A 22,393-nucleotide genomic window follows, 5' to 3' on the forward strand; every position below is an offset into this window, starting at 1 on the left:
GGAGGGAAGAGGGGAAGACATTTTTATCCTTCTTCAGGAAGGGAACAAACTTGCAAACTTTGTGGGACCCAGGGAAAGAAGGTGCTAGCAAGAAAGCTGCTACTGCTGAGGTGCTCAGTTGCTGCTGGGGCCTGGCCTGTGCTTTGTTCAGAGTTACGGAACATTTCAGAATGATAGACAATCCCCATTCACATGGGCGTCACTGTAATATTTCCTATAGGTAAAAAGAAATAGTATTTTAAGAGAAAGGCCAAAGGAATAGTCACATAGACACAATAAATATGTGAAATCAAATTTTCATATAATTTACAGACACACAAAAACCATCTTGGTATACACAGTAAGCCTGTTTCTCAAGACTATGCCAATCATTTAAAATATTGTTTTGAAAAGGCCAATTATTATATCCGCATATAGAAAAGAGAAAGGCTTACTGGATTATATCCAGGCAGTCCCCGGGTTAAGTACAAGATAGGAACTGTAGGTTTGTTCTTAAGTTGAATCTGTATGTAAGTCGGAACTGGCGTCCAGATTCAGCCGCTGCTGAAACTGATCAGTTTCAACAGAGGCTGAATCTGGACGCCAGTTCTGACTTACATACAGATTCAACTTAAGAACCCCAGGCATCCCCAAGTCAGCTGCTGCTGAAATTGATCAGCGGCTGATTCCAGGAAGCCCGGGGCAGGGGCTTCCTGTAGTCAGCCACTGGTCAGTTTCAGCAGCGGCTGACTTGGGGACGCCTAGGGCAGAGCAGCTGGGGTGCTGCTGGGTTGGTCCAGTAGCGCCTCCGCTCCTCGGTGCTACTGGACCAACCCAGCAGCACCCAAGCTGCTCTGCCCCAGGAATCCTGATTCAGCCGCTGCTGAAACTGACCAGCAGTGGCTGAATCAGGACGCTTGGGGCAGAGCAGCTGGGGTGCTGCCGGCTTGGTCCAGCAGCGCCCAGAGCGGTGCTACGGGACCAACCGGCAGCGCCCCAGCTGCTGTACCACAGGCGTCCAGAGCAAAGCGGCGGAACACGCGGGCAGCGGACAGCCCAGACGCGTCTGGGCTGTCCGCTGCCCGCGTGCTCCGCGGCTTTGCTCCCCCCGTCCCTCTGGTCTGCTGGAGACCAGGGAGACGGGCCCCGTTTGTAACTGCGGATCCGACATAAATCGGATCCGCGTAACTCGGGGACTGCCTGTAGTCCAATTTCCTGCAAATGAAGGTTTGTTGATTGTTGTGCATTTACCAGTATTTCCAGTCTAGTTTTGATATCATGAGCAATATAGTCTCTTCCACTTTTTGAAAAACTAGTCACAAGTAACTTTCCAGACATTTAATCTTACATTTTCCTTTCCTTAATTTATCCTATTTAATGTAGTTAGTCCCTGTTGTATTAACTGTACTGTATTGATATATCTCGACTTCAAATATTTGTGGAATTTCTTATCTCACTAGTCACTGGTTAGACAAGCTATAATTATTTAACTCAAACTTTCCTCATAAAATGATTCATTTGCATGTGCAGTCCAAATTTGCAATGGACAGTTTTGCTGCCTTGATGCATTGCAAAGTTGTTGCAATACTGGTACATCTTTTTCAGCAACATCATTCTCCAGACTTTTTTCCTGACATTGAATATCTATGTACTTTGGATGGCTTTTTTTCAGACATATTCATTCACATTATGTCTAAGTTTTCATATTCATCCGTTGAGTTTCTATATTTCTCTAGTTCCCCCAACCTTCATTTTTGTTATTTCTCTTTCCTCACCGGTATTTGTAACTTCTAATTTAGTGTAATCTCTAGAATCTTTTAAACTGCACTTTATTGTTTCTTTTAGTTCATTAAACAAAACCTATTAAATAAGATCAGATCTATCCCCAGGGTAGCACACCAAACAATTACCCCCCAAACTTGATACTTTGGCAGACCCTTAATTATTGCAGCATAACTGCTGCCAATAGAGTTCCATGTGTTTTGATGCAGTGGCAGTAAGCTCCTTACCTGTTTCTAAAAAAACCCTCATTCTGTAATTACTGCAAAGGAAAAAAAAGTCTCATTTGAATAAATCCCATTAGAATACAGTGTATTTTTAAAGGGATTCTGCCTACTAATATCACTTCTGAAAACACACGAGCGGGGTGGGTTGAAGAGCCTTTTAAAAAATTATACATGCATGTGCAAGAAAATGAATTTTGGACATTTAGGGGCCTCTGATTGAATCTATATTTTCTTCCTGATTACAAGAATAAGTTCCATCCAGGTATACTTCTGTATTGCCTATTGCGAGCAGGGGTGTGTGTGCTCAGCTGTGGAACAGCAGCTTTTGAGGAGAAAGACAGGAACTGTTGTTCTTTGAGATGTCCTCTTAAAATAGTCCTGCACAGGATTCTATTAGGAAGTATTTCAAGTAGAATGCCCTCTTCCTGTAAGTAGAAGGGAACAACTCTATTGATCTTAGCTGGAGGAGAAAGTTCACCTCTTGCCTTAGTGCAGTGGTTCTCAAAGTGCGGTTGGTGGGCCACCTCCCAGGTGGTCCATGGCTCAAGCTCAGTCCCACCTTCCCCATGCAGCCACGAGGCTTGGAGCACCAGCTCCAGATTCCAGCTGGAAGGGCGTGTGCGGGGGGGCGGGGGGGTGGGAGGAGAGAAGAGGTAAGAAAGCCCTGACCTTCCCCATGAGACTTGGCTCCCCACTCAAGTCTACCCTGGCTCTCCACCCACTGCCACCGGGTATTACAGGGACCCTGAGCAGAGCCAGGGCACCCTCCCGCCATGGGACTGAGGCTGCACACACACCGCTGATGCTTCGGTTCTGACAGCATATGGCAGGGACTACCCCAAGTAGCTGGCTAATGCGTTAGATGGGCAGAGGAGATCTGGGATCTCGGGGGCTGGAAGTTGATGATGGTGCCAGGTCCGAGGAAACAACAGGGTGGGAGAGACAATGGTGGAGCCAGGTTCGGGGAGGGCGATGAGGCAGTGGGGGGCTGGGGAAAGAAGAAGTAATGGGGTGAGAGGGTGGGGGCCAGGCGCAGGGGAAGCGGGAGCCGGAGGTAATGGGGGAATTGTGGACCAGGGTGTGATGGGGTGAGGTTCAGAGATCGTAGGACCTTGGGACACATGGTAAAGTGTGACCCCCTCCCCACAGGCAAGGCTGTGCAAAAAGCAGACCCCAGGGACTGCCCACAGCTTGACCCATCCCAGGGAGCAGGGCACAGTCAGAGCACAAGCCCTGGACCAATGAAGGGGGAGAGCAAGCCTGACCTTCTCTCAGGGAGGACAAGAATGCCAGGGTCAGTCGGTTGCTTTGAAATCACCTCCTGCTCTAAAACTAGAAACCGCCCCCTAGCTGGGGCCAGAACATTGACCCTGTTAGCATCACATCAGGGAACTGAGGTCAGCGCCAACTAGCAGTTCTACCTGAGACCCGCTGAATGACTGTGCAGTGCTGCTTTTACACAGCGCCACCCCATGATGGCTGCATCTCAGCACTGAGCTGGGGACCCCTGCCTAAACAACTCCCCTACCCCATCCCAGGGCCAGCTCCTTCTCTGCACCAGGTAAGAGATCTCTGTATAACCAGCCCTAGTGTCAATGATGCACAGTCCCTGGCTGTCTTGTAGCTAGTAAAGCGTCCCTGAGAGTCCTGCTGTGGGGGACGCTGGGAACCAACATTTCTGGCAGGGTAAATGAACTGGACAGTCATGGCAGTGGGGAGCCCAGGAACTACTCACTGGCCAGGAGGGAGCTGAGCTCTCTTCTCCTCCTCACCCCACTGGGGGAACAGCAGTGCAGTGACATGCTGTCCAGAGGCTTTCCCCAATGCAATGTGGTATGAAACCAGGTAAGCATTCCCCCTCATGCCCAGACCCCTGGCACCCCAATCCCCTCACTCACTCCCCACCCCCTGCCAAGACCCCCCCACACCTCCAGCTTGCTCCTGCACCCTCCCTCCTAGCTACACTCCACAGACTTCCCTGTTCCTGCACCTGTCCCATGGCCAGACACCTATCCCCACCCTACTCCTGCATCCACCGTTGCTCCTGCATCTTCCCTCCTGGCCACACACTGCATCCTCCCTTGCTCTTGCTTCCTCCCCTGGGCCAGACACCCTACCCCCAGCCTGCTTCTGCACCCACCTCCTGCCCAGATCCTGCACCCCCAACCTTATCCCACTCACTGTCCCACACACTGAACCCCTCATTTTTGTCCCCACTCCGAGCCTCAGAGGGTCCACAAAATCCACTAACTCTGGAACCCCAGAAAAGTAAATCTGTCATATGGGAAGCCCTGAACCTCAGACCTTCCTGTCCCTTCCCTTCACTCCATGGGGCTGGAGTGCCAAAGGAGTGAGGTGCCTCAGTGGGGGGCCACATCAATGAGGGCTGGGGTTTTTTGGAGTTTTTTTGCTTCTCGCTTGTGGTTCCCAACTGATTTTTCTGAGAGTCAGTGGCCCCTGACCCAAAAAAGGTTTCCCACCCCTGCCACAAATAAAGAAAACATTGAAACCTTTTGCATTGGGCATAAATTAATATATTACTTGATTTAAAATGAAGTTTAATAAACAAACATGAGAAAGTTAAAACACTTAATCTGTTTAATAATTTAAATTAAACCACTCTCCTTAGCTATAGCACTAATAAAATGGATCTGCAATAATTATGTAATTAATGCTGAGTTTCCATTAGCAACTGGTGGTCTGCAGAAATGTTTGCATTGAGCCTGGTGATCCATGGGACCAAAAAGTTTGAGAACCACTGCCATATACAAGCTCAAGAGAGGGGTCCCTGATGAGGAAGTGTCAAAAACTGGATCGTGTGGCCCAATGTTTTGACCTTCAAGACCCACTGGTTGCTTTTTATTTGCTCCCAAGCCAGGTAGAAATGGAAAAGGCAATTCCTGAAGGAAGGGAGGTGGGTGAAATTGGAGGATTCAAACCCTTGACCAACCATTCAAAACTGCTGTTTAGACAACACCTGGATGGTTGTGGGGGGCAGTTGGGTGGCCCCTATATCTCTGAAACCTGTATCTCTGGGGGGAGGAGGGCATGACTGTGGGTCTTGAAACAGAGCAGGGATTGTCTCCCAGCAGTTTATGACCTAGTGAAGTGCATCTTGTATTAATGCCAAAGGAACAAAAGGTAGCCGCGGAGTCCTTAAGCATGTGCAGGGGGGAGTCATTTATGGTTGCCAAGAAAAGTTTGTGACCAAAGAGGAGGTCCTCCACTGTGTTTTGGACCTTTCCCAGAAACCCTGAAAGTTGGAATACAGACACCCTGCATGTAACTGCCACCATGGAGATGGATTTGACAGCAGTATCTGCAGGAGAGCTATTCTGGCTAACAGCTATCCCCCTGCAACAACTGACTGAAATTGTTCCTTGCAGCCTAGTTGGAGATGTTCAATAAAGGCCATGAGCTTGTTGTAACAATTATATTTAGACATAAAGGCTTAGTAGTTCACAATCCAGAACTTCAGCTTTGAGGATGAGTAAGATCATCATCCAAAGAGGTCCCACTGCTTTTCCTCCCTTTCATAGGGGAAAACTGCTGTCCACCCCATTCATTCCGCCACAAGACAAGTAGGAGATGGGAAAAAAGTGACAGACTACTTTTACACTTTGGTGAAATAGTTGTTGGAGTCTGCCATATGGTCTTAGCTGGATCCAAGATAGCCTAATTAATGGGCACAGCCACTACAGAGGATGTGTGCTTCTGGTCTTTAACCTCTTCCAGAGGGATCTGCAGAGTGTTCGTTACACTTCTACTGACATCTTGGAATTGTCTGAAGTAACTGGTGATGGAAAGAGGAGGAGGCATGAGCACCTCATCCGTGGGTAATTTCCTTATCTGCCCTAGCCTCCAACTCCTCAGACACCTCCTCCTACCTTAGAAGGAACATGTGGCACTTTGGGCTCCCGAATGAATGGTACTGGAGGTTCACTGAACTGTTGCTGATAAACAGCCCATAGTGCCATTGCATAAGAGAGTGAATTGGTGGCATACACAACTGATTCTACCATGCTTGAAGTGCAACCAAGTCCTCCCTGCATGAGGGTAGATTCCTAAAGGGCTATGTAGGAGGATCAATAATTGAAATCAACTCAGAGTGCTCTTCTTTTTTGTTCCATGTTTTCCAATATGGGTGCTTCCAATGAGGACAGAGAAGAGACTATGCCAGGGAGTGGCCACTCATAAGCTGAGGTATTAGTTACCGGGAGAGTCTAGATACCTGATAGCAAAAGGGACTCTGGTTCATATGACACCAAGATATTCCCCAAGTATTGGAACTTCTGTGGAAAGGACATCCAGTACTGACACTTTAATCAAAGTTGCCATGCTGTAACTGACAAGACTAATAATGCTGATTTTTCTGCAGCTTTGCTCAGTAGTGAGAGTACCACTAGTACCCCCTGCTGAGGTACTTGAATCAGTACCAATGGCTGGGTTAAGGCACGTGACAGCACCAAAAACTGGAATGCTACAGTGCCAGTGATGGGGCTGAACTTGATGGTACCTTGAATTTCTCCTTACTGGTAGAGTAGTCAACATATTGGGGCTGTACAAGAGGAAAAGTCTTTGGCCTCAGTGGTACTCTTAAAGACCGAAGGCTTCAACAAGGACCCAGTCTTTTTTGGAGCTGGCTCCTTAGATACAGAGTACATGCTCTTTTGGGGAGTCTTCCCTGAGTGCTTCAAAGGCTTCCCTTTCCTACAAGCATGCCCTGAGGTGGACAGCGTGCTGGATCTGTCCATGGATAGATGTCCATTGGGATCTCCTGACTTGGCTCAGAATGGGCTTGCAGGGAACATTCCATTGTCAACAGTCTGAGATTTCTCTCTCTGTTCTTCAGGGCTATGCAAAAGGAGCACTTCTCAGAGAAAAAAGCCTTCCTTTAGAATTCTGTGTTGAATTGCATTTCCTATTTTTTCTGGAAGCAGAGAGAAAATGGCTATTTGTGTGGTATTTTAAAAACGGCTAAAACCAAGGAACAGCGAAACAGTAATTTAAAAACATTTAAAAATTATGTTCTCAGGTGTCTAGTCAAACTCTCAAAAAAGATTTAGATGAGAATTAAAATAACGAATATGTATATATGAAGACAACACAACCTTCTGTGGTTAGCTGTCCACTAATTTGTATATTTAATGTTCACATATGCAAAATCTGAAATTATATACATTTTCCCCCATGTAATACGGGCCAATAAACCCGCTTTTTTACACAAGCAACACTTCATAGCTCATGATTATATAACAAGTTGAATTATCATCAACTTGTACACTTAAAGAGCCTACACCCTTAGTAAATCAAGGACAACACCGAGTTAAGGACAGCAAATATAAAAATCTTCCACAAAAAAAGATGGGAAGCGATTAAAACAATTAGTCATTATTAGTAGCCACTTATGTGTCAAAACCATATTAGCTACATTTCTTTTAAAAATGATATTGCATTAATGATACTTATTTTGGTCTATTGCATTAGCTGATTTTTAATACAAATGTTCTGAACTCTAAGTCCTAGCAAAAAATAAATGCAAACATTGTTTCACAAATGAAAAAATAAGATTTTAGAAAGTAAATACATGTAATGTGCCATGTACTTTATATAACATAATGCAACAATTTCTACTAACAGCCCTTTTCAACTCCACCATGAACTTAACCCTTTCAAACAGAAAATATTCACTTGATAAATATGTTGCTAGTTTCATGCGTAGATATTTATGTAGCCACTTACTGTTATATAAAAAATATGAAATTATTCTATAAATAGCTGAACATTTTAATTCTAAGTTCATAATATTTGACACTAATAGGATTTTATTTGTTTTTATCCTCTAAACAAAAGTAGCTCAGTCTGTCACTCACTTCCTTTTATTCATTTTTTGTTTTGTCTTACTGCATGCATCTCTTGTAAAGTGAAAACGTCTGTTTTAAGATAAGTGGAAATACTACAGTATGTAACGTTTTCATGTCAAAATAATTACATTATTATATTCTGAGTTAAATTATTTAAGGTGGGAAAACATTTTGATATTCATTTGACAGTTGTAATCCTGGCAGGATCAAATCAACTTCTTGCAAAAGAGCTTCCAATAGTTGTTTTAAAAAAAATACAGAAGGGGGCTAAGCAAAACAAAGAATTATCCTGTTAACCTTTCATTCTGAAGGCCTGGGAGTAGATCTTGAACTAAGTTATAAATGGCAAGCAGTCTAAATTCATCCCTGGAAGCCAACGGAATTAGACCAGGGACTCATTTGTCCCAAGTCTGGTATTTAGCGTTCATAATTTATGGTGATGGATACTCTACATTTATCCTAGTCATTCTTTCTTTGTTTACACCACATTGGAAAACTGTTCTTTGGTTAGAAAGGCAACAAACTGGAACAGGAGATAGACTGCAAATCAAGACAGGGAGACATTGGATTTTGGAGAACTTTTATACAGCATGTGCCCACCATACGTTTCACATGCATACTTCATTTTCATAGCAATAAAATCTCTAATTTTTAAAATTGCATTTAAACGATCAGTTGTCTGAAATTTTTATCAATGGATCACACATACTTTACAAAACCTATGCCAATTAATTATGATAAAAATCACATGTATGCCAGAGTATAAAATAAAATATAAAATTACCTTTTTATATTGCTTTGTCATTCCATACATAGCCCTTAACACCTTGAGGTGAAATAGATGATGGTTTTTGGTCGTACATGGTTTAGGGGGGAAAAAAGATAACTAGGTGTCACTAATCTTTGAAAATGTAAATTGTATCTGTTTAAGATACATAGATTATATGAATTTTCTCACATGTGATGATTATTATTGTTTTCCAAAATGCTGTCAGTTTTTAAACTCTCCTTTGGTTTTAAGCAATCAATATAGTTCAGTTTGGGAAGTTTAAGAAACTGATCTGAAAATAAGTTCTCTTTTTTGGATCTTATCCCAAGTAGGTGTACATTGGAGTACTTGTATTTAATGTAAATAGAACTATACAGATTTATATAATCTTAGGATTCAATCCTTCATGTTTAAAACTTAATTTGGGTATTAAAATAAGCAGAGCTTATACATACAGTTAAAATGGTTGGTAAAATTTCTGCAGAGACACGTCTTTATAGTTATCGCAGGAAGTTTATATAAAAGATACATACACAACTCCCATTCCACCCAGAATGTATATTAGGTGCAGAATGATTTCACAAAAATACCATTGATTTAATATACCCAATACATAGGCCAGGTCTACACTAAACCTGGCAGCTCAGCTTAAGATACGCAACTCCAGCTTCGTAGAATACATAGCTGGAGTCATTTTACCTTAAGCCAAGGTTGATGGCGTCAGCACAGTGGGGAGCTTTCTTACAAGAGCAGGAGTACTGGAGGCTGGTGGGGGTGCCCTCTGAGTTTAATTTAGTGAGTCTTAACTAGATTTGCTAAATTGAATTCTGGAAGATCTGTCACAGCAGCGTTGATCTTCCATGGAATGAAGACAAGGCCTAAGTGACCCTCTGCCACAGAGATGATCATTTTGTTCTTTTTCATTGGTCCATATTACATTCTAATTATTTAATTCCCTACCACACCCTTCTCCCAGGCTCAAATTATTTCCCCTCTGTGTTAGTGAAAGTATTTTTCTTTGTGGAGATTCTCTGTACATCAATGTTTTGACATATCACATATATATTTGTTGTCACGGTGAATGTAAGACTAACCTTTGTATTTATGATGTTATTCTCATTAATTTAATGTTTATTGAATGATATATCCAGGCAATCATTAGCACTTATAATATTCTTTTTATTCAAGATTATTGATTAATGTACTGCATATATGCTAATAGTTTCCCACATTTCCAGTCCTTTCATCAAATGTAAGCAAAAATCTTACTGAATCAAAAAATTAAAGTTTTTGTCTGAGCTACAATAATCTATCTGTGTTTCAAACTGTATTATTATACAATTACATAAACTAAATACAAGTCATGGAAAGTGTCATCAAACAGCAGACATACATTAAAATACAGCCCAATTAGGAAACAAAATTATAAACTTGAAAAAGCAGTGATAGTGCATGGGTGAAATACTAGCATCACAGAAGTCAATGAGAATTTTGCCATTAACTTCAATTCAGTCAAGATTTCATACCACATATATACATAGCCACATGGCTGCCAACTGAGTGGGGGTTGGTGGGGGATTTAAAAGGCCCAGGGCTCTACACCATTACTTCAGCAGCAGTGGGAGCCAGAGCCCAGAGTCCCTTAAAACACCACTGGAGGCCCAGGTAGCACTGAGGGCTGTCTGTCCTAGCCCTGCCCCTTCTACCTGAGGCCCGGTTGCTTCCAGGGCCCCCAGAGCCGACCTCCTCCCCTACATTGCCCAGGGCCCAGTGAAGTCTGTGACCTGTCCTGCACAGCCATAAGTAGGCACATGTTTCACTTATGGTATTTATGACTAAGATCAGAGTCCATAAGCAGAGGCCCCAAAATGTATCCTCAGTTTCATGATTATTTTCTAATCTAAATAATTTTCAATAATAAAAATGAAGGGCCATCGAATTTCAGTGTATGACAGGGTTAGTCAAATTTGCAAATAAAATGAATGAAAGTCTTTACCTGAGTGCATCAAAAAGTTACAGGAGTGCTCTGGAAAACTGATTCTACTGTATAATCTTAGTGTCTACAGGTGGTGGCTGCTGTATAGCAAGTTCCCTAAGTTATACAAGTTATATTTTTTTAAATAATTTTTTACTCATATTTGTGATATAAACAAAATGATCTTATTCTAAGCTCCACATTTATCGGATTATTTCAACTTTTTACTGGCTTCTAGTTATTAAGAATTCCAGTTTAAGGTATCATGGACTTTGCAGGCATCTGATTTTAGTAACAAAAGCTATAGATGCACTACTAACCTAACAGAAGGAGGGTAGAAAACAACCATCTATGTAATTTCTTTGTCATCCACAGAGGGTGGGTGATATTTAATCAAATGGCACTCACTCTGAAGGAAATGAAAGAGCTCTTTCTGCAGCTTTTCCTATCTTATTGGCTGTGGGAGAAAGAGGCCACAAACTGAACTTGGGTGTCATTCATATATATATATATGTATAAATAAAACAGTATACAATACTACCAATAGGTCACTGTTTGGTCTTTTAAATAATCTCCAGTGAATAAATAAGATTTCAGAAAGTTTTTACTAGCTAATTACACTTCCTGATTTTGTAATTAGTGGAACTACATGTAATTACATAATAATTATGATGGTAATTACGTAATTAAGATGTATAATTATGTAGTAAAAAACATTATGGAAATAAAAGCTATTAACCGTATAAGCACAATACATTTTAAAAATAAATGTTTAAAACTACTATATTTCTCAAAATATCAAAATGATTAGTCCATGCCATTAATCGCTTGCTGGCAAGTTTTGTAAAAGATTATTTTTACAGAAACATTAAAAAAAGCATCTGATATCTAAACTCAACAATTACACTATATCCTTTTGCCATGTAGGCATGTACATACTTAGATTTATTTAGAGTTAAATTATTTCTCTTTGCATTGTTACATTTCCTAATTCCACAAAAATTAGTTTAAAAAACCTCCAGAAAATTGGATTTTGAAACCTAGATAAAGTCTGAAGTTATCTAGATCCAATAACTGTGACAGGGCCCTGTAAAAAAGTAGTAGCATATCAGACACTTCACTTCACTTCAGAAAGCCATCTCCTCTCATAAGAGAGCTATACTAAAAGCTATTTTGCATTTTAACTCATTTTATTAACAAAATTGATGGTATTCAGATAAGTCAAAGCAGAATGACATGGGTCTTCATGGAAAAAAGTATCACAGAGCTGAGGTATAAATAAAAATAAACTGGAACAATGGGTTGATAGGGATGTTAAATATCGGTTAATTGAATAGTCAATTAACCTCATGAGTTCTTATTGGTTAGTCGACTGTTCTATAGTCCCCAGGGGTGGGGCTGGCAGCCAATGCGCTCCAGCCTCACTCCCAAGGAGCCCCCTTCCACTTCGCACTGCTGCCTCTGTATCAGAGGCAGCAGCACAGGGTGCCAGGCAGGAGCTGGTCCACAAGGGGAGCCAGTTTAAAAACCAGCTTTCCTCGCAGACTGACTGACTGTTGCCCTGTGCTGCTGCCTCTGATAAAGAGGCAGCAGTGTGGAGTGGCAGCAGACCCTGTCTGGGGCGGGGGTCACATCAGTGAGGGTTGGGGGAGGGGGATTTGAGGAGTTTTTTTTGCTTCTTCTTACTTGTATGGTCCCTGACTGATTTTTCTGTGGGTCAATGGCCCCCAAACCAAAAAAGGTTCCCCACACCTCCCATAAATAAAGAAAACATTGAAACTTTTTTGTTGGACATAAATTAAAGTTTTACTTTATTTTACTTATTACATGCTTAATCTGTTTAATAATTTAAATTAAACCATTCTCCCTAGATGCAGAACTAGCAAAATGGCTTGGGCATAATTATGTAATTAATGGTGAGTTTCCATTAGCAACTGGTGGTCCGTGAAAAGATTTTCATTGAGCCAGGTGGTCACAGGCCAAAAAGTTTGAGAACCACTGTTATAGGGAGAAGTATAGATTTCTGAAACCTGTCCAACATCAAATATATCCAGTAAGACCTGGACATTTTCTTTTGAAGTCTCACTTCACTTTCTAGTTTACATATTTTTATTTGATTTGTGCTTATGCATTGGTGGGCAACCTGCAGCCTACTGGGGCTCCCCCTGCGGTTTGCAGACACCCTGGTTGCCCTCCTCCCCCAGGTGCCTCTCACACACTGGAGCATTGGAGCCCTGCAATTCCTGCTCCTCCCTCTTGCCTCCCAACTTTTGGAGGTGTTCCAGCTATGGGATAGGGATGTGAGAGGTTGAATACTTGACTACCTGATAAGCCTAAACTTCGCTCCCCCATCCCCTGCTGCCTCTGTACAGGAGGCAGCAAGGGGTGGTGAAAACAGGAGCAGGTTCCCCCAAGCACCGTCTCTCAAGTGCTGCCTGCCCTCCCCCCTACTGCTTCCTCTATCACAGGCAGTAGCGGGAGGTGGGGGTAGGGGAGGCTTCTCCGGCAGCAGCCCCTGTCTGGGGGGGGGGGGGGTCCGAGTAGTTTAAATGTGGTATGAGCTGGGTGCCCTGTTCATGGAGAGTCTTCTGCAGTTTAAATGTAGTGAGATCCAGGTGTGCAGGCATTCCAGCTCCTACTACATTTAAACTGCAGGGCAGCAGCAGAGGTAGGCCCTAGACCAGTGTGAACCAGGACAGCCAGGATCACTGTGACTCTGCATTTTAAATGTAAGAGCAAGCTGGTGAACCAAGCAGCTGGCAAACCAAGCCGTCCCAGCTCACGCCAGTCCTGGGACCTTGGCAGCTCTGCATTTTAAATGTAGTTAGAGCCGCAGCATTGCCAGTCTGGGATGGAGTGTAAATAAGGCTATTTGCAGGCTTTGAAAGTGCTGGGAGGAAGTGGGGAAGGGCAGGTAAATGCAGGACTCTGGTGCCCCAGTGTGCAAGAGGTAGGGGTGTGTGTGTGGGGGGGGGGCTGTCAGGGAGTCTATGGGGGTCACAGTGGAACCCCATTGGGCCATGGACTGCTGAGGCCCACTGAGGTGAAGGAGAGCCACTCATGTGGCCATTCCACCATTCGTGGTTGCCTATCCCTGTGCTTATGTGTAAATAAGTCATTAGTGGGCATAATTATGTAAATGCAATAAGTTGCAAAGTAGTGTCAGGATATTTACTTGACAAAGTCAACTATTATAATTCATGCTGAGTCATTGTTAATTTAACTGACTAATCTTCCTACTCCCCAAAAGTAATGTACGGATAATTATCCATCATTAATCAATCCTGTTTTCTTAATGAGGAAGGATGGACCATGGTTAAAGAACAGGGATTCAGAAGATGTCCATTTTACTCTTGGCTCTACCACAGCCTTCCTGTTTGACCTTAGGAAAGTCCTGCACCTCAGAGTCCATGACTGTACATTGGACATATATCACTTCACAGGAGCACTACAAGGTTTAATTCAATAATGTTTGCAAAGCTCTGATCTTAGATGAAAAGGGCTATAGAAATGTTAAGTATATATTTTTAAGTGTTACTTTGGGAGAAGGGCTCTTCAAAAAAAGGGGGTGAGAGACAACAAACACGATTAAGGCAATATGTGTTAGAATAAGAAGAATTTTACTCATGTAGCCAAACACCCATAACTGTAACTCAGACGCCTCCAACCTTTTAAAACACGAGATCACTTTTTGAATTTAAGTACAATCCACGATCTACCTCAAACCCAAATACCCCTGCCCCGCCTCCTTCATACCAAGACTACTGGTTGGTGATCACTGCTGTAACTGAAGGAAGATGTTTGAGCCAAAAACTGCTAGACCAAACAAATATTAAAACTACAGTATTCGAAGCAGAAAAGTTGTTTCAAATCTTCTATTGGGAGAAATGAACTGACATTGTTAAATCTGCTTTTGATTAATGGATTTAGAAATTGCTAAGTTTAAAAATCATTTAGTTAAGGACAAGATGGAAAATAATATCTGCCCAAGACAATTTAAAATCATGTTCAGAGCAATGTTTGTTCAACATAGTGCAGACATCACCTTTAAGAACTGAAGCTAATTACTAGTGCCTAAAGGTGTGAAACTAACTGAAACTCACTGTCCACTGAAACAGGTGTAGAACACAGATCATTATCTCCTGAATCTCATTGTATTGTGAAATCACCTTTTTTTGTCTGTTGTTGCTAGCAGATGGGAACACAGCTAACTGACTTTTTTAAACAAAATGGCTCTCTATGTTATTACCCCCTTTCCTCACTATGCCTCTAACACCCTTTTAGTTCCATCTCCCTCCTTGCTCCATCTCTTCCCCCAGTAACGGTTATGAGCTGCTTGTTACAATCTTCATCTTCGCAGGCAGAAAAGATAAGGAAACAATTGCAGTGCTGACTGAAGTGCAACATATTGCATTGCCTAGTAATTGAAATATTGCCTTCCACCCCTTCCAACTCCATCTCTTGCTTGCTCTTCTCCCCATCAGAAACATCAACTCCCACCATCTTGAAGATGAGCAAAAATATCTTCTTGCTTAGGTGTCCTTCCAATTTTAGTATTCTGTGGCCCTCTCAAACAGCCACCACCAGCCAACATGCCTATACTAAAGCCCCACACCATTAGAAGCTCTGCCAACATCTCCATTCTATATGGTCTACTTTCAAAGCCTTATAATAACTCATCCATAAAAAAAATTCACTTCATACTGATACTTGGCACACCAAGTTATGAACACACTGGGGAAAAACAATGTTTAAATTATAGGATGCAAACAAAATATTCAGAGTTGAATTTTGTGTTTTTATGTGTAGGTCACACAGCCCAAAACAGTTTCATTTTTCTCAATTCAATTTTGCAGTTTATTCATCCAGAAAAGAAACTAGGCACTTTTGGAATTTGTATGAAGGGATGGAGGCAGGGAATGTACATGGCTGTGATAACTGTATAAAACCATTTTTTGAGCATGCACAGACTTCTATGGAGCCACAGCACATAAATACTTAACCTGAAGGATTACACTGTGGTTCCAAATATTGGCATATGTTTTGAAGGTGCTGGGCTTCCTAAAATCCAGCAATATTTTAATGACAAATGACTTGGTTCAACATATCCTCCCTTCCTCATCATTTTCTGTTCTGCCACCAGACAGACAGGTTCAGTTTACTGATTCCAGGACCAATGTGCTCCACAGCTGAGAACATTCTGTATTACATAATACCTCAAGGCACCTATATAGTCTCCATCACTGTGATACTCCTAAAAAGGACATGAATAAACTTATCCCCTACGTCCCTTCACAATAGGGGAAAATGTTATTACTCCTATTTTACTGACAAAGAATGGAGGCAGATTAACAGTCAGATTCTGATCCTGTTACACTGAATAGTACCTTACACAATGAATGGTTTTACTGAAATCAATGAAACTACTAGTAGAGTAACTAGTAAACTACTCAGTGTGAGTAAAGGGACTGAATATGGTCCCAAGTGACTTGCCCAAAGTCACACAGGATATCTATGGAAGATAAGAGAACAACCACAGTGGTATCACCTATCATTACTTAGGCTTTATAGTACGCCTCTTCATTTAAAAAAAACAACTTCAGAGAGAAAACAACTATAGGAAATTCTTATCCATATGCATTCTGCATGAAAGTTCTATAGAATGGCACAGGATCTTTAATAATATTAGAGTCATTTCTGATTTTCTGATATGGCCTTGAAAAAAAGTGTGTGTTTTATGGTACAGGTCTCAAACAACTGAGCACAATTATTGTGTGGTTAGTTAGCATGATGTGTAGCTTGTATCTTCATCTATGTAAATGGCTGACAGACTACCCATAAGCCTCACCATCCATGCCATCAGAATATGCAGTTCTTTAGGGTAGGGTTGTTGGTTTTTTTGGTTTCTTGTGCTTCCCTTTCAGTTTATGTAGGTGAATTCATGTTGTCCAGACTGACACACTGCAGAATCTGTCCTCAAAGTGTATGGAAATGAGCCTTGCTGCTCACATTTTGAGCTGAATGTTTCTAACAAGAAAATATGACAAAATGGGAAGTAACTGTCTAGGAAGGAGTCCTGCAGAAAGGGCTCTATGGGGTCATTGTGGATCACCAGTTAAATATGAGCCGACAGTGTGATGCCTGGAGAAAAAAAAAAAGCGCAAACATTCTAGGATATATTAGCAGGAGTGTTGTGAACAAAACACAAGTAGTAACTGTTCCCCTCTACTCTACGCTGATTAGGCCTCAGCTGGAGTTCTGGGCATCACATTTCAGGAAAGATGTGGAGAAATTAGAGAAGGTCCAGAGAAGAGCAACAAAAATGATTAAAAGTCTAGAAAACATGACCTATAAGGGAATACTGAAAGAACTGGGTTTGTTTGGTTTGCAAAAGAGAAGACTGAGGGGGGACATGACAGCAGCTTTCAAGTACCTAAAGGCGTGTTACAAGGAGGAGGGAGAAAAATATTCTCCTTAACCTCTGATGATAGGACAAGAAGCAATCAGCTTAAACTGTAGCAAGGGAGGTTTATGCTGGACATTAGGAAAAACTTCCTAACCTTCAGAGTGGTTAAGCACTGGAATATGTTGCCTAGACAGGTTGTGTAATCTCCATTATTGGAGATATTTAAGAGCAGGTTAAATAGAAGTCTGTCAGGGATGATCTAGACGGTGCTTGGTCCTGCCTCAAGGGCAGGAGACTGGCCTTTATGACCTTTTAGTTCTAGTACTCTATGACAGATTCCAAACTGTTGCTATTGTCCATTATCAGAGTTTTTCAGCAGGAGAGGCAAAGGTTATGTTCTTGTTGACCTTTCATCATCTAAGCAATAGGTCCTAACTGGTAGCTCTAGGCTAGGCCTAATTCTAGTATTAGCAGCAGAATTTCTGAAAGGCTTGAGAATCTGGTTCCCTTTTACAGAGCAGAAAGAGAGAGAAGGTCTTATGGACTTCACTATTAACATATTAAGCCAGTGCTCCATGATCTGCTCTGTTTGTCTGGGGTATCCACATTACATTTAAAGGCAGGACTTACTGTTCAGGAGACTGCCTCTCTTCCCTGTGCTACTCTACTACAGGGGAGAGCACCTGCAGTGCAAAAGTTGGATCCATACTAATATAAATGAGATAGGGCTTCTGACAGGATAGTCTTTGTGAGGGCTTCATGGCTTTGGAATTCACTCCTCCATCTATGATCTAAGACACCTTTAATCAGATAGATCCTCACTAAGTCTTTTTAGGCATATCAGGCTAGGAGAAGGCAACTCTGATCTCAAATTTGCGCCCATCCCCTCGTCCTCCAGTACATGTCGCAGATCTTGTGCCTGTGCACAATGGTTGGGGTGAGAAGAGAGCATGGGGTTGGAACTCACAAGCCAGCATCACTTAAATCGATTCATATGTGAAGATATCTCTCTTGACGCTAAAGATTTACCTCTTGATGAAAGTCCTACAGCGATGGGCAAGTGTTGTCGGATGCAGGTGGAGGATGCCTGGAAGCATTTAGTGACAAACCTGCACCTAGGTGGCCCAGGTGTGATGGTCGTCTGTCTGCTAAATTGGAACAACAGCAGCTCCCGTATGCTGCCTGGGTGTCAAAGCAGCCCTATTTAGGGACAGAGCTGCTTTCTTCAAAAGAAGAGGGGGAAAGAAAATAATCCCTAAACACAGCTTGTCCCAACTGCACCCTGTCAATTAACTGCGACTGACTGGATATCCAATTTTTGCTATCACAAGGGAAAAATCAACAGCTAAACAGAAACTACACTTTGCATCCTTGATCGTGATGATCACCATTAATGCAGGACAGCAATTATTTGTAGAGAACTTGCATGTTATAAAATTGATGTCGCAGCTTTAAGCGAAACATGTATTTCTGGTAGCAGCCGATTCACAGAGTTTGGAGCAGGCTATTCATACTACTGTGTGGGCTTCCCTGAGGGTCATTCAAGGCAAGCAGGAGTTGGCTTTGCCATGAGGATACTGCTAGTCCCCCAGCTTGAATCCGAGCCATATGCCATCAGTCCTCGCCTTATGACCGCAAAGCTCAGACTGAGAAAGGGACAATACTTAGTACTTGTTAGTGCATATGCACCCATTTTGACTCCTGCAGATGATGAAAAGGAGGCTTTCTATGCTAGCCTGAATCTAGTGATCTCTTCAGTACCTTTTATATCCAAGCTATACTTACTCGGTGATTTTAATGCTAGAGTTGATCAGGACTACAACACATGGCCAAAGATGCTTGCATATCATAGTATTGGAAGTGAGAACTCAAATGGTACTCTTCTTCAAACTTGTGCACAGCATGAGCTTGCTATCACAAGCACATTCTTCCAACAGGCAAACAAATACAAAGCAACTTAGATGCACCCTCGGTCTAAGCACTGGCATATGATTGACTATTTCATCACAAAACAAAGAAATCTTTCTGATGTTAAGCTGACTTGTGTAATGCGTGGCACTGGCTTCTGGGCCAATCACTACATGGTATGCAGTATTGTTTCTTTCAACCTTTGTCCACCAAAACGTCAACATTCTGCTGTATGCTGAAAAAAATTGCATGTAGGAAAACTTGAAATACCTGAGACACAAGTGTTGTTTCCACGCAGTCTTGATGCTTCCTTAGCCATCAGCAATGAAGGTCAAAAATGGTCACCCACTATTGAGGATGATTGGACTGACATCAAAGAAACAACCTACAGAACTGCTATCGAGATCCTCGGTTTCCAAAAACATAGGCACAAAGACTGGTTTGACGACAAGGACAGAGATGCCCAAGCTCTTCTTGATAAGATGCATGTGAGACATCTGGCTTGGATCAACGATAAAGAGAATGCCTCCAGGAAATTGGCATATATTCTACCTAAACAGAAGGCACATGTCAAATTACGGCAAATGAAAGACGATTGGTGGAAATATCAAGCAGTTAAACTCCAAGATGTGGCTGATAGACATTACTTTAAAGCATTTTATGACGAGCTGAAGGCAGTCTATGTGCCACGCATTGCTGGCTGTACACCATTGAGCTCTGCTGATGGCTTTACTTTGATCACAGATAGTGCTAAAATCCTTGACTGCTGGGCTGAACATTTTCACAAAGTACTGAACCAGTCATCAACTTCTGACAGCAGCGTTCTTGAAGAGATTCCTCAGTGGGCTAATGATTTACAGGTGGACATACCACCAACTCTTGATGATGTACAAAAAGTTGTTAGTAAGATGAAATCTGGAAAGGCACCTGGCAGTGATGCAATTCCATCAGAAATTTATAAAGCTGCTGGTGGCCAGCTGATGTACGGTCTCACCCATTTATTTAGCACCATTTGGGAGAGGGAGCTAGTCCCCTAGGATTTCAAAGATGCCCTGATTGTACACATATACAAGAGAAAAGGTGACCGTGCGTGTTGTGATGACCATCAGGCCTTCTCTCTGCTCTCTATAGCTGGTAAGATCCTGGCCCACATCCTTTACAACTGGCTTTCACTATATATGTTAAAAAATGGCATTATACCGAAAAGCCAGTCCAGATTTCATGCTGGTCTAGGCACTGCTGATATGCTATTTACAGCCAGAGAGATACAAGAGAAATGTAGAGAGCAACATCAGGACCTCTGTGATTTTCATCGACTTGACCACGGTGTTCAACATGGTCATCAGAAATGGGCCCTGGAAAATACTTGGGCGAATTGGATGTCCTGAAAAATTTATCAACATTGTTTCGTCCTTTCACAAAGGCATGCTTGGTCGCATCCTTAACAATGGAGAGATATCAGCACCTTTTGAAATATTAAACGGTACATAGCAAGGATGTGTCCTTGCTCTTCTCCTATTCAACATCTACTTTTCAGTGATGCTGTTAGTTGCTTTTAAGGACTGCATGCTGGGCATACCTATTCAGTTCTGAACTGATGTAAGTATTTTCAAACTCCGGAGACTTCAGGCTCGCACCAAAGTAGTTACTACAACTATCCGTGACTTTCTGTTTGCTGATGACTGTGCACTGTTGGCTCATTCAGTGAAGGATGCACAGGAGCTTTTTGATCTCTTTGTAACTTCTGCTTACCATTTTCGACTCACAGTGAGCCTGAAGAAGACAGAAGTTATGCCTCAGCCTGTTTGAAAGAGCCCAGCACTCCAGTGATCTCTGCTGCTGGTGCAGTCCTTAAAGCTGTTGACAAGTTCTGCTACCTGGGAAGTGTACTGTCTTCTAGCCAAATTGGCCAAAGCCAGTGCTGCCTTTGGAAAACTGATCAAATGCCTATGGAATGACTATGGTATCAAACTCCATACCAAGGTAGTGGTTTATCAGGCAGTTGTCCTGAATATCCTGCTATATGGCTCGGAGTCATGGACAATATATCATTGCCATGTTTTGAAGCTCAATCAGTTCCATATGCATTGTCTGAGAAAGATTGCCCACGTGAACTGGTGGGACAAAATTCCTAATACGGAGGTTCTTAAGCTGTGTGGTATCATGGGCATGAAAGTAATGCTTATGAACAAACAGTTTCTCTGGATTGGTCATATTATGAGGATGGATGATACGTGGATACCAAAGATGGTCTTCTATGGCCAGCTTGCTCATGGAAAGCGCTTTACTGGTGGTCAGTATAAGCGCTATAAAGACATCTTAAGGCCAATGTGAAGTCATGCAGCATCTCTCTCAATGATCTGGAAACTCTACTTCAAGACAGATTGTTCTGGCAGAAGACTACTTCACTGGCTCTTAATTGCTTTGAGAGTCAGCATATCTAGGCATTACAGGAAAAGTATAGGATCCGAAAAGAACGAAGTACGCCTGCAGTTGGCGGTTTTCTATGTGACATCTGTAATCGGCTGCCAATCAAGGATTGGTTTAGTCGCTCATCAACAGCATCACAGAAGATGAGATCTGTCAACTGACAGCTCAGTCCAAGAAGAAGAATCAGATAGAGCCTCAGGACACATTGCAAAGTTTGTGTTTTTTGACAGTCGTTTGAAAATGGAGGAAAGGAAAAGTTGTAGAATGGACAGTTGTTGAACAGGAATTTGTAAGTTGCCTAAGTAACTGATGGTAGGTGTTGTTATATTTCATTACTGCATATAGGGGATATTTATGACATTTTAAAATAATTAAAAGAATATATGCATAAGTGCCCTTTTTAGCATACAACATAAATAAATACAAGTGTGTATAAACTGAGTGGTTTCAAACATTCGCGCATCAAAATAGGTGTAGTAGTAGCAGAGTTTATACTTTCTCTTGCAATTTGAGACACTTGTTTTGGGTCAGAAAAGTCTTGTCTGTTTTTATGCTAAATGTTGTTCCTTTACATTCTAGCTTCTGGGATGATTCCAACGAACACGTCACATTTCATGATCCAGTTGGCACAACCATACAAACGATCCTTTTCTGGGAACAGCTTCCCTGGCCAAAGGGTCCTTTTCTTTAATTAAAAAAGGTTTCTGGCAGAACATTACCTAAGTAAAAGTTTGTGATGATGTAGTTAGACTAAAATATTAGACTAATAAGTAAAAGCTGGCCTCCTTTGGATCCAGGTAGCAAAGGGACTATCATCTCAAGTTGAAAACTTGTATTACTGATTTTCAGTATACCATTTTGGAAGCGAAAATTGCAGGAATTAATTATTTTTTTAGGGGTATCAAGAAAGAAGCACCTAGATATTTTGGAAAAGTGGGTGCTGACATACTAAGATAGAGCCCATTTTAATATCTACTGAGCATGTGCAAACTAAAAGATTCAAGCTATACTTTGTGGCTTGTATACTGTGCTTATCACCATAGTACTGGTGCACTG

General features: G+C 42.1%; 1 protein-coding gene across 3 annotated transcripts in view; it reads right to left on the reverse strand.

Moving 5' to 3' along the window:
- Nucleotides 1-22,393, reverse strand: part of POLA1 (DNA polymerase alpha 1, catalytic subunit) — a 317,285-nt gene that overhangs the window by 28,648 nt on the left and 266,244 nt on the right. The window contains exon 37 of one of the 3 annotated variants that reach the window (XM_075913287.1): nucleotides 8,634-8,675. The exons of the other annotated variants lie outside the window; for them this stretch is intronic. Coding sequence (XP_075769402.1) covers nucleotides 8,638-8,675 — 38 coding nt within the window. The 3' untranslated portion in view covers nucleotides 8,634-8,637. The remainder of the gene's footprint in view (nucleotides 1-8,633; nucleotides 8,676-22,393) is intronic. 3 annotated transcript variants of the gene reach the window in all.

This window comes from Pelodiscus sinensis, chromosome 1, assembly GCF_049634645.1.
Source record: "Pelodiscus sinensis isolate JC-2024 chromosome 1, ASM4963464v1, whole genome shotgun sequence".
Lineage (NCBI taxonomy): Eukaryota > Metazoa > Chordata > Testudines > Trionychidae > Pelodiscus > Pelodiscus sinensis.